The following is a 13,915-nucleotide window of genomic DNA, read 5'->3' as shown; positions in this document are numbered from 1 at the left end:
AGATGAAAGGTTCGGCGTGTCACTGACCTGCCTGTGTGGATTTCCGGCGCGCTTTCTTGATGTCCTCCTCGATCTTACTGCTGAGTTTGATCTCCAGCTGCTGGGTTTTCAACTCCAGATCCTTCTGCCGATCTGAAAGAGCTTTACGTGCCTTATAAAGCGTGCGAGATATGAGAGATGATGAGTTTTATTCATTCTGCATCTACAGATGTTCAGAGACATCTGGCATTGCATGTTGAGATCCAGATGCTCTTGAATAAATTATACCTGTCATTCTACAATGATCTGGATGGTTAAGGAACTTCAAAGATAGATCTTTTTTTTATAATTCATTTCTGATGGTAAATGAACCCCACTAATTCAATGTCTTCCCAACACTGGCATATTAAAATCTGGACAATTCAAATCATTTGTTCTTTACATTACGCTGTTTCTTAAAGGGTTCACTTTTGTTGTACACTGAAAAACACTTAGAAATTGCTAGCAAAGTTCACAAATAATTACAATGAATCAGTAAGAAACATTGTGAGAAATAAACTCAGAATTCCAAGAAATAAACGTGTAATTGTGAGTTATAAACTTGTAATTGCAGGATATAAAGTTGTGATAAAGTCGGAATTGTAAGTTATAAACTCGGAATTGTGAGAAATAAAGTCAGAATTGTGAGTTTTAAAGTCGGAATTGTGAGTTATAAATGGAATTGTGAGAGATAAAGTCGGAATTGTCAGAAATAAAGTCAGAATTGCAAGTTATAAACTCGGAATTGTGAGAAATAAAGTCGGAATTGTGAGTTATAAATGGAATTGTGAGGGATAAAGTCGGAATTGTAAGTTATAAACTCGGAATTGTCAGAAATAAAGTCAGAATTGCAAGTTATAAACTCGGAATTGTGAGAAATAAAGTCGGAATTGTGAGTTATAAATGAAATTGTGAGGGATAAAGTCGGAATTGTGAGTTATAAATAGAATTGTGAGAGATAAAGTCAGAATTGTAAGTTATAAACTCGGAATTGTGAGAAATAATTGTGAGTTATAAATAGAATTGTGAGAAAGTCGGAATTGTGAAGTTATAAACTCGGAATTGTCAGAAATAAAGTCAGAATTGCAAGTTATAAACTCGGAATTGTGAGTTTTAAAGCCGAAATTGCAAGTTCTAAACTTAGAAATTGCAAGTTCTAAACTTAGAAATTGCGAGTTATAAACTCGATATTGTGAGAAATAATGTAGGAATTTTGAGTTATAAACTCGGAATTGTGAGTTTTAAAGTCGGAATTGTGAGGTATAAATAGATTTGTGAGAGATAAAGTCGGAATTGTAAGTTATAAACTCGGATTTGTGAGAAATAAAGTCAGAATTGTGAGTTATAAACTCGGATTTGTGAGAAATAAAGTCAGAATTGCGAGTTATAAATGAATTGTGAGAGATAAATTCGTCCAAGTTATAAACTCGAATTGTAAAATAAAGTCGGAATTGTGATAAAATGAAATTGTGAGGGATAAAGTCTTGTAAGTTATAAACTCGGAATTGTCAGAAATAAAGTCAGAATTGCAAGTTATAAACTCGGAATTGTGAGAAATAAAGTTGGAATTGTGAGTTATAAATGGAATTGTGAGGGATAAAGTCGGAATTGTGATAAACTCGAGAGAAATAAAGTCAGAATTGCAAGTTAAAACTCGGAATTGTGAGTTTTAAAGCCGAAATTGCAAGTTCTAAACTTAGAAATTGCGAGTTATAAACTCGATATTGTGAGAAATAATGTAGGAATTTTGAGTTATAAACTCGGAATTGTGAGTTTTAAAGTCGGAATTGTGAGGTATAAATAGATTTGTGAAATAAAGTCGGAATGTAAGAAAACTTGGAATTGTGAAAAATAAAGTCGGAATTGTAAGTTAAAAACTCGGATTTGTGAATAAAGTGTGAGAAAATGGAATTGTGAGAGATAAATTCGTTCCAAGTTATAAACTCGGAATTGTGAGAAATAAAGTCGGAATTGTGAGTTTTAAAGCCAAAATTGCGAGTTATAAACTCGGAATTGTGAGAAATAAAGTCGGAATTGTGAGTTTTAAAGCCAAAATTGCGAGTTATAAATAGAATTGTGAGAAAGTCGGAATTGTGAGAGATAAAGGTGGAATTGTAAGTTATAAACTCGGAATTGTGAGTTATTGAATGTGAGAGATAAAGTCGGAATTGTAAGTTATAAACTCGGAATTGTGAGAAATAAAGTCGGAATTGTGAGAGATAAAGTCAGAATTGTAAGTTATAAACTCGTAATTGTGAGTTATAAATAGAATTGTGAGAAATAAAGTCGGAATTGTGAGAGATAAAGTTGGAATTGTAAGTTATAAACTCGGAATTGTGAGTTATAAATAGAATTGTGAGAGATAAAGTTGGAATTGTCAGTTATAAACTCGTAATTGTGAGAAATAAACTCGTAATTGTGAGAAATAAAGTCGTAATTGTGAGAGATAAAGTTGGAATTGTAAGTTATAAACTCGTAATTGTGAGAAGTAAAGTCGTAATTGTGAGAAATAAACTCGGAATTGTGAGTTTTAAAGTCGGAATTGTGAGTTATAAACTCTGAATTGCGAGATAAAAATACGCAATTACCTTTTTTATTTTTTATTCCATGGAAGAATCAAGCTTCCATAAACAGGTACTCCAATAATCTGTTTTATTTACAACTTGTAAACAAAAGTGTTCCAGATTTGCAGGTGCATATTTAAAGTTGGCATGCTGTGACTGATCACAAGAACCAGTGATGTTTGCCGGACTTGATGCGAATGAGTAAATGATGACGGTTTGCATTACTGACGCACTGTCCCTTTAAAAGATGGTGACCAGATGAATTGTTTTGTTCAGTAAATGCTCTATGAGAAGCTCATTGTTGTGAAGGTCACGAGATTATTAATAGAAACCCATCGGGCTCCAGAGACGGAAACGGTCCACTCCTTCAGAAAACATGGAGGACTTTTAATAATGCATGAGAAAAATCCCTGTAACTTTAGAAGAGCTGAGCGAATCGACTAAATATGACCGCATATTCATTCACATAGAGATATGAAGAGTACAATCACCTTCTCCACAGCAGCGTATCGGCTGGCCAGCTGCTTCCTGAGATCCGACATGTGATGGTCAAACTTTTTCATGTCTTTTTTGAAGTTTTCCCGAAATGTCAGCAGAGGTTTTTCCACTTCACTCTGAAGCTGAAGAGGTTTGAGACAGGAGCCGTATTAGAGACAGCTAAAGAAACTGTGAAGTCTTCGTCTGTGTCGTCCCAGCATTAGTGATGCATATACTGTAGCTGGACACGGCTGTGCGTGTAACATCTGCTCTCATATTCATCAGAGAGCAAAACATTCCTTCAGTCCAGCTGTGAGTTCAGACCCGGGAAACTCTTCCAATGTGTTTGAATCTTTCTATAGCAACAGCTTACCTTCGAGGAGAATTTGAGATGAACTTCTGCCTCGTCTGCCAGACTTTTCTTCAGCTGAGCCCAAGCTTCGCCAAGCGTGCTGAGAGAAAAAACCAAAAACAAATAAATGATACACACACACACACACGTGTAAAATACACCTATGTGATATTAAAGCTGTATTGGAAGGGTTTATGAACTGACTGAAGCAATATATTTTATTATTATAACTCTTCTTGATCTTTTTCTTCAGACAGTTGCATATGAATGCTGCAGTTGTGCACATAATCTGAGGGCTTGAGCCTCATTCCAGAGATGTTTGGGATGTTTGGGCCGAGCCGCTGTCCGTTCGGACCGCCGCACTGATTCAAAGGAGCACCTCGAGTTAAAGACGTGGTGGAATTTGACAATCGATCTAAACTTTAGCCGAGTCGAATGTACAAGAATAAAATATCTATTCTTTTCTTTCTCACGGTTAGTAAGAGAAGATAACTCTGTATGAATCCATATAGCTATATAGCGATATAGCTATTACAAATAAATATATTTTTCAGAATTTTGACTTTTTCATTATAGCAATTTTTAATGTACCAGTTGTGTCATTATTTTAGTTTAAAATGTTGAGTATAAAGGTATATGTTTTAGTTTAAAAACTGGGCATTTATATATATATATAAGATTTGTAATGCTTTTGAAAGAGTCTCTTCTGCTCACCAAGGCTCCAGTTATAGTCATAAATGCAGTAAAAACAGTGAAATATTATTATAATGTAAATCAGCTGTTTTCTATGTGAATATATAGTAAAGTGTAATTTATTCCTGTGATCAAAGCTGAATTTATTTGATTAAAAATACAGTAAAAATCACAAAATATTATTATAATGTAAATCAGCTGTTTTCTATGTGAATATATAATAAAGTGTAATTTATTCCTGTGATCAAAGCTGAATTTTCAGCATCATTACTCCAGTCTTCAGTGTCACATGATCCTTCAGAAATCATTCTGATATGCTGATTTGCTGCTCAAGAAACATTTATGATCATCAATGTTGAAAACATTCACAAACCGTCATACATTTTATTTTTCAGGATTCTTTGATGAATAGAAAGCTCTTTACTGTCACTTTTGATCAATTTAATGCATCCTTGATGAATTCAAGAATTAATTTCTTCTTACCGACCCAACATTATATACAGATATGGACCTCAGACTGATCAGTAATATGTTTAAAAATGCCATTCCCTATTGAAAAAACATGCGCATTGACTTCACATGATTATCTCCAGTCATGCAAAGCCAAAAGGTCACGACCTGCAACTCTGCAACAATGATTTCTGCACAGCAGCCACACAAGCGGTAAATTCAGGAATAAACAAGAGGTTGCGAGCGCAGACGTAGGAGCCGGCCAAAAAAACAATGGTCATTACAAGCGACAACACAACGGGGTTTGAGAGGCAGAAGAATGGCGGGATTGTGCCGTCCGTCTGTGGCGCGGGGTGGGCGGCCCTCGGTGACACGCTCGGCATTGTGTACGAAACAATTATCCTTCTCTATCAGACTGACGCGCCTGCTGAAAAATCACTGGCGCTTGTGCCGAGCGCTTGATACCGAACCCTGAAAGACTGCAAAATTACAGGAGAGGACGCTTGATGCACTTACTGAAAGAGTTCACCCAAAAATAATCACTCTGTCACCCTTTCTTCTGTGGAACATGATGATATTCTGAAGAATATTTCAACACTGAGATGCTTTTCAAAATCTTCTTTTGTGGAAGAACGAATGTCACACAGGTTTGGAAAGACATGAGACACGACTGAACTCATTTTCAGGAGAGAAAAGCGAGTGTTTGTGCCGTTGTTTAGGCTGGGCGGACGTACCCTTCCTCCTGCGCCGCCAGCGGGATCTGCGAGAGCTTCGACAGGCTCTTGGCGTACTCCTCCTCGATCTTGATCCTGTCGGCATAAACGAATGTATTAAAGTTGTGCTACACTGAACTGCTTACATGACGCTCATACAGCAAGCATGAGCGCAGATGTCCAATCCTGACATTCACACACGAAGGTCATTTCCTTCCCAGACTCGGAGTGAAATGTTTCTCCGCAGGGATGAAGACGTGTAACATGAGCCTCACACACTTTACTGTTGAACATCTGCACAAACATTATCGAAAAAACGAAAGGGTTTAAGACCATATCAGAGACTAAAGTTGACGTGAAATAAGCACAGTCATTCACTTTTCTCCTTTCTAAAAAGACACTAGAAACTATTCATGAAATACAGGAAATGAGCTACAGGAAGTTGCATGTGTTGCATGTTGTTATGCTTTTATGTTTTTGGTAACAGAAACGACGCACAGAAAGAACAGATGCCATATTAAGACATTATGTAATATCACCAACAGAGACATCGCAATAGTAACCATAACCGCTGTCTGTTGTAAGACCGTAGTGACCGTATCATGGTTAGATCAGATTCTGCACAACAGTTTAGCTATGAAACATGCAGATTTTCACAGTTTTTTGTCCTGAACAGCTGTTCCTCTCTCAGTCTGAGATGACAATCTGAAGTTTACCTCTCCCGCACAAACTCGGCCATCTCTTTCTGCATCTGCTTTCCCTTCAGCTGTTTTTGCAGCAGAACCTCAAATCCTGAGACGGTGGCGCTTCCCTGCGGATCCTTTCTGTCCGCCTGGATGGACAGACAAAACACAAGGGAGGATTGATGTGCACAGGAGCGTGAGAAGGTGGCAGGTTTGTTGAGAACAAGGATTTGTTTGGATATTCACAAGCCAAAGCAGATTACTACAGATGTTTTGTGAAATGCGTGCTGTTAAATAGTAGAAGAATGTGTCGTTTGCACTCTGAGGATGTTTGTGAGGCTTTCTGAAACTATGCAACCAAATCTGTGTGGTTTTTCAGAGACGTTCTTACCCAAAAATAATCGCAGTAGCTCCACTCGTCTGGTTTGAGCAGCTGCTGTTCAGACATGTGCAGAAGAGGGAACGTCACACAGTTGATCTACAGAGGGACGAGAAACAAACCATCAGAACGACGCGTCCAGAAACTGACAAACTTACAAAACTTTTTCAGAAGGTCGTTATGCACGTGGACCGAAGCTTTAGGAGAACATGCTCTGAGCTAACAATCAGAAATGCATCCGTCTCCAGTAAATGACGAGCATTAGCTTAAGTCTGGTATAATGGCATCATTAACAGCTCATTTGGACAAATAAACAAGGGAACAGTCAGCAATTCTAACCCATAAACACACTCATTCATGCTCAAATATAGATTTTACAACAATTAGTTCAGGCACATGAATTTATTGTTCTGTTTGTGCATTTCAGTCAGTTTATACATTGTTACGCCAGTAGGTGCGACAAATGAGTCACTGAATCATTCATTCAACCAATTGGTTCAACAACACTGATTCATTCAGGAATTAAACAGGCGACTGACTTTATGAGTGAGTCACTGAATCATTCATTCAACCAATTTGTTCAACAACACTGATTCATTCAGGGAACGAAACAGGCGTCGACTGACTTTATGAGTCACTGAATCATTTATTCAACCAATTCATTCAACAACACTGATTCATTCAGGAATTAAACAGGCGTCGACTGACTTTATGAGTCACTGAATCATTTATTCAACCAATTCATTCAACAACACTGATTCATTCAGGAACGAAACAGGCGACTGACTTTATGAGTGAGTCATTGAATCATTCATTCAACCAATTCGTTCAACAACACTGATTCATTCAGGAATTAAACAGGCGACTGACTTTATGAGTGAGTCATTGAATCGTTCATTCAACCAATTCATTCAACAACACTGATTCATTCAGGAATTAAACAGGCAACTGACTTTATGAGTGAGTCATTGAATCGTTCATTCAACCAATTCATTCAACAACACTGATTCATTCAGGAATTAAACAGACAACTGACTTTATGAGTGAGTCATTGAATCATTCATTCAACCAATTCGTTCAACAACACTGATTCATTCAGGAATTAAACAGGCGACTGACTTTATGAGTGAGTCATTGAATCGTTCATTCAACCAATTCGTTCAACAACACTGATTCATTCAGGAATTAAACAGGCGACTGACTTTATGAGTGGGTCATTGAATCGTTCATTCAACCAATTCGTTCAACAACACTGATTCATTCAGGAATTAAACAGGCGACTGACTTTATGAGTGAGTCAATTGAATCGTTCATTCAACCAATTCGTTCAACAACACTGATTCATTCAGGAATTAAACAGGCGACTGACTTTATGAGTGAGTCATTGAATCGTTCATTCAACCAATTCGTTCAACAACACTGATTCATTCAGGAATTAAACAGGCGACTGACTTTATGAGTGAGTCATTGAATCTTTCATTCAACCAATTCGTTCAACAACACTGATTCATTCAGGAATAAAACAGGCGACTGACTTTATGAGTGAGTCATTGAATCGTTCATTCAACCAATTCGTTCAACAACACTGATTCATTCAGGAATTAAACAGGCGACTGACTTTATGAGTGAGTCATTGAATCGTTCATTCAACCAATTCATTCAACAACACTGATTCATTCAGGAATTAAACAGGCGACTGACTTTATGAGTGAGTCATTGAATCGTTCATTCAACCAATTCATTCAACAACACTGATTCATTCAGGAACAAAACAGGCGACTGACTTTATGAGTGAGTCATTGAATCGTTCATTCAACCAATTCATTCAACAACACTGATTCATTCAGGAATTAAACAGGCGACTGACTTTATGAGTAAGTCAATGAATCGTTCATTCAACCAATTCATTCAACAACACTGATTCATTCAGGAATTAAACAGGTGACTGACTTTATGAGTGAGTCATTGAATCGTTCATTCAACCAATTCGTTCAACAACACTGATTCGTTCAGGAACGAAACAAGCGACTGTCTTTAGGCTTGTTCGAGATGCATCTGCGCTGTGCAGACCAATCGACGTATGTCATCAAAGTACCGTGAGAGCGATTCAAAAGCATAAGGAGTCGTATGCTCTCCAAACGCTCTTGCAGTTCTTTGACGTCATACACCGACCGGTCTGCACAGTGCAGATGCATCTTGAACAAGCCTTTTATGAGTGAGTCATTGAATCATTCATTCAACCAATTCATTCAACAACACTGATTCATTCAGGAATTAAACAGGCGACTGACTTTATGAGTGAGTCATTGAATCGTTCATTCAACCAATTCATTCAACAACACTGATTCATTCAGGAACAAAACAGGCGACTGACTTTATGAGTGAGTCATTGAATCGTTCATTCAACCAATTCATTCAACAACACTGATTCATTCAGGAATTAAACAGGCGACTGACTTTATGAGTAAGTCAATGAATCGTTCATTCAACCAATTCATTCAACAACACTGATTCATTCAGGAATTAAACAGGTGACTGACTTTATGAGTGAGTCATTGAATCGTTCATTCAACCAATTCGTTCAACAACACTGATTCGTTCAGGAACGAAACAAGCGACTGTCTTTAGGCTTGTTCGAGATGCATCTGCGCTGTGCAGACCAATCGACGTATGTCATCAAAGTACCGTGAGAGCGATTCAAAAGCATAAGGAGTCGTATGCTCTCCAAACGCTCTTGCAGTTCTTTGACGTCATACACCGACCGGTCTGCACAGTGCAGATGCATCTTGAACAAGCCTTTTATGAGTGAGTCATTGAATCATTCATTCAACCAATTCATTCAACAACACTGATTCATTCAGGAATTAAACAGGCGACTGACTTTATGAGTGAGTCATTGAATCGTTCATTCAACCAATTCATTCAACAACACTGATTCATTCAGGAACAAAACAGGCGACTGACTTTATGAGTGAGTCATTGAATCGTTCATTCAACCAATTCATTCAACAACACTGATTCATTCAGGAATTAAACAGGCGACTGACTTTATGAGTAAGTCAATGAATCGTTCATTCAACCAATTCATTCAACAACACTGATTCATTCAGGAATTAAACAGGTGACTGACTTTATGAGTGAGTCATTGAATCGTTCATTCAACCAATTCGTTCAACAACACTGATTCGTTCAGGAACGAAACAAGCGACTGTCTTTAGGCTTGTTCGAGATGCATCTGCGCTGTGCAGACCAATCGACGTATGTCATCAAAGTACCGTGAGAGCGATTCAAAAGCATAAGGAGTCGTATGCTCTCCAAACGCTCTTGCAGTTCTTTGACGTCATACACCGACCGGTCTGCACAGTGCAGATGCATCTTGAACAAGCCTTTTATGAGTGAGTCATTGAATCATTCATTCAACCAATTCATTCAACAACACTGATTCATTCAGGAATTAAACAGGCGACTGACTTTATGAGTGAGTCATTGAATCGTTCATTCAACCAATTCATTCAACAACACTGATTCATTCAGGAATTAAACAGGCGACTGACTTTATGAGTGAGTCATTGAATCGTTCATTGAACCAATTCATTCAACAACACTGATTCATTCAGGAATTAAACAGGCGACTGACTTTATAAGTGAGTCATTGAATTGTTCATTCAACCAATTCATTCAACAACACTGATTAATTCAGGAACGAAACAAGCGACTGACTTTAGGCTTGTTCTGTGCTGTGCAGACCGATCGACGTATGTCATCAAAGTAGATGACAGCGCAGATGCATCTCGAACAAGCCTTTTATGAGTGAGTCATTGAATCGTTCATTTTAACTGCTTTGTTCAAGAACAGGAAACACTGCTACTGATTCTGCTGTGGATTCGTTTATGAAAAGCACCGGATATTGTGACTGAAATGTAAGTTACTCAATAATAACTTGATTATTCACATGTTGTATCACTCACAATCATGTACTTGATTTTATCTGTTGTTGGTTGGAGGAAGTTAGAGATGTCAGCTGGAAAGGTAAAGGAAGTGGAAAAAGTTTTGTTCTTAATGAATTGTGCACAGTAAGAACCACGAATGTGTATACAGAAAGTAAACAGTGAGTATTCATGTAATTATTTGTTGCTTTGCTGTGATCTTGTACTGAATGCAGAATCACACAAAAGGTTTTGTATTTGGTAGAAATACTATTTTACAGGCATATTTTTGTTATACCTTCTTAATTTATTTTGATAAAAGGGTAAAAGCTGGTCATGTGATGTCAACATAGTTGCAATTACATGCGATAAAACAGTTTTTTCCTAAGCCACTGCAGTCTGGTGAGTGTACATCATTTATAATATTTGTTTATTTAGGTGTAAAATTATTAAGCAGGAAATTGTTCGTGCACGTTTAAGAGTTAAAGCAATAAACTGCTTGTGATTATAAAGGAGAAGCGTCGTGTGCGATCTGTGTCTGTACTGTTACTGTAAACAGACTCAATAAGCGGTGACTGTTCGAGCGATAGTGTTTCAGAGAAACAGCTGTTTAGAAATTACAGTCGAGCCTGACCAGCTGTGAATGCACTTTAAACACAGAAGCAGTATTCACAAACCTACTGACCATCTCATTATTGATGCTTATGAAGGTTTAGACCAGATAATTGACTTCAGATTATTTGTTTGTTTGTTTATTTATTTATTTATTCTTCTAGTTTCTTCAATTGCTATTTGAATGGCACATACAGTGGTTGCAAAACATATTTGGACACTTAAACCACACATACTATCTAAGGGGCCGTTTACACGACACCGTTTTCAACTAAAAACAGATTTTTTAATGTGTTTTGGTCATTCATTTACATGACAACACCATTTCGGAGGCGTGAAAACACAAACTTTTAAAAACGTTTTTGAAAACAATACCGTTATCGTCGTGTAAACTACAAAAACGGTGACGTCATGCGCATGTGTGTTACATGTTCAGTGACATCGCCATCTACTGGCCTGGCAGCAGAATACAGTCGTTATTGAGGATCCGTGTGAACGGGGATCATTTTGATAAATGTGCTGTATGTACGCAAAAAACGGAAAAGAAAAGTTTTTAGCATATCGCTGTCGTGTAAATGTACCAGTGTGTCATTAACTGAAATTTTTTCTAATTTTTTTTAAATTATTTTCATTAAGTTTAAGCTGAAGTACTAAAATAACCTGCATTAAATAAACTTAATAAATTAAATTTAATCAAAACTATATAGACATATTTTGACTAAAAAAAAAAATATATATATATATATATATATATATATATATACACACTGCCCTCCAAAAGTTTGGAAACACGCCTGGCAAAGTGTGGTTTTGGACGATATCAGCATAAATCCTTATAATTTTTTGGTGCAAATACATTAAAGTAACTTGACATTATCATTGAAGATCAGCAATAATAACTTTCATTTTGATTACATAATAATGGCAATATAAACATGTCAAAGTCAGACACGCCCCTTTGCCAGCTGTGATGCTGTTACTGGATTAAACTTGGCCCAGGTTTGTAAAAGATCTTTGGGTCAGAACACCTTAATAGCTTCAACAATTGATTTCCAATTAAGTTTAGAATACAATGAACCAATCAGAGCCCAGTTCAGGTCAGATAGCTGCTAATGCTGGATATTTTGAGGAATCGAGAATGTAAGTTTTTTCTATGTATAAACTGTTTATGTAATAAAATATGTTTTGTCCCTTATCAGTGCAAAATTATCGCAAATTAAAAAGGATTCATGCCACTATTGTCCTTTTCTAGGGCGTTTCCAAACTTTTGGAGGGCAGTGTCTATATATACACACACATATATATTCATTCTGGGAACATGTGCATAGTTAATGTGATGAACTACACAGAAAGTACAGTAAAGCACAGATCCTTTTTTCAGTCCTTGTAACCTCATCTTCACCTGTGACACATTCAGATCAGCCCTGCTCCTCCCTATCAGCATTTTCCATCTGCGCTCCAAATTATAGCCATACTTCATAGATGCGAAGCGATCTGACGCTGCCAGCCGCGAGAGGAATGTCTCATGCTGACGTGTGCGTTGGTGGCAAATGAAAATTTCCCTTCGGTTGTCAGTGTGCTCACAGCAGCACCCCCATGTTGCCTAATATTTCATTTCAGCTCAGCATTCACGTTATGCCAAATGAGGAAATAAACAGCACTGCCCTCATACTGCAACCATTGTCTCACTTCTGGTTTATCTGCAACTGGATTTTTCTGGATAAACACAAGTATGTGCATTGACTGGTTGCACAACGATCTTAAGTTCCTCAGGATCCTCACATTAATCCTTCTGTGTGAACAAGCGTGTGTTTGCATTGCATTCTCATGAAGATAATAAAGTCTGTCTGCGTCACTGACGTCAGCAAACATCCAGGTTATGTGAAAGGAAGTTCTCTGGATGGCAATATGTATGTTTAAATGAAGATCTGAGCTTTTTGAGGACCTGAAGACAACGTTAGGGCCTTAAAGTAATTCCTCTATCAGCTTTCACTATTCGCTTACCTGAGAAAATGACTGAAAAAGAGAGACAGCTATTGTCTGAGAGTGTAAACAGCATCATTGTCTCTTTGAGTTACTCTCAAAATAACAGATATTTGCTCCTTCCGTTTAGTTAATTATAATAAGCTAATGCTTATTAGACATTTTACATAATTCCATTGAGTGCAGTGGGTTTAAATTGTAAAAAGGAAGTTCACTTAGATGCATCTTCAGCAGTGCAAAAGTGGATTTCATTTGATTGACAACCCTTTAGTGTCTTATTATTCCAACTGAACTTACAGATTAAATGTAAGAATTTGACCTAAAATATATGATGCATATCTAATAAGGTTAGAGTCAGACGTCCACGACAAGCATAAACCATTGAAGGTACAAAAGCACATTCAGAAAAACATCGTCTAATTTTCATTATCAACAAAATACATCATTTTCTGTCAATATTGCACAGTGCTTTTGTACAGTGTTGCACATGTGATTCTTCTTCATCACATCTATAACAAAATTCATTTAAATTTATATGAGACTTTTTTTTTTGGAAAAGGCTTCTTTTAATTAGATGCTCTTCCTTCATCTAAATCAGTTCATTGAAGTTATAATCTTTGGCTGTCCTCTCAGTTTGTGTTCAAAGCGAACTGAAAACACTGAACGACGGTGTGTTCACTAACTAACCCTCGGTCAAAGCATCTTTTGTGTGTCTGGTATGCTGGAAGAACTTCACTTCATCTTCAGCCTGCGTGAAGGATCTGACGGCCGGCGCGGGTCACTTCATTCCTCTTTTGTCTGCTAGTGGAATGTGCTGGTGAAACGGCAGATGAAGAACTAAAAGCTCACAGTAATTCAGAAGAAGTCAGAGATGATTTGCGCTGCCGAAAATAATCACCTCTGCATTCAGAGAATAAATCGGCCGTTTTTGTGCAACACTTGTGTTTTGTTAGCTGTTCTAAGTGAACTTTCCATTTGTACCAGTTATTAAACTAAAACTCACTGAACATTTGGAGTGAATTGAATTAAACATGAAATTTTGAAGTGGAAATACTGAAATAGTAT

At 37.2% G+C, this 13,915-nt stretch overlaps 1 protein-coding gene across 1 annotated transcript in view; it reads right to left on the bottom strand.

Annotated features, from left to right (window-relative positions):
- The window catches only part of LOC125255447 (growth arrest-specific protein 7-like), a 36,701-nt gene that overhangs the window by 2,146 nt on the left and 20,640 nt on the right, over positions 1 to 13,915 (bottom strand). The window contains exons 6-11 of the mRNA XM_048170723.1: positions 6,342 to 6,428; positions 5,984 to 6,099; positions 5,289 to 5,363; positions 3,433 to 3,511; positions 3,074 to 3,202; positions 28 to 151 (exon numbers count right to left, since the gene is read on the bottom strand). Coding sequence (XP_048026680.1) covers positions 28 to 151; positions 3,074 to 3,202; positions 3,433 to 3,511; positions 5,289 to 5,363; positions 5,984 to 6,099; positions 6,342 to 6,428 — 610 coding nt within the window. The remainder of the gene's footprint in view (positions 1 to 27; positions 152 to 3,073; positions 3,203 to 3,432; positions 3,512 to 5,288; positions 5,364 to 5,983; positions 6,100 to 6,341; positions 6,429 to 13,915) is intronic.

The sequence above is a fragment of the Megalobrama amblycephala genome, linkage group LG20 (genome assembly GCF_018812025.1).
Source record: "Megalobrama amblycephala isolate DHTTF-2021 linkage group LG20, ASM1881202v1, whole genome shotgun sequence".
NCBI classification, from domain to species: Eukaryota; Metazoa; Chordata; class Actinopteri; order Cypriniformes; family Xenocyprididae; genus Megalobrama; species Megalobrama amblycephala.
This window is presented reverse-complemented; position numbering and strand designations above follow the sequence as displayed.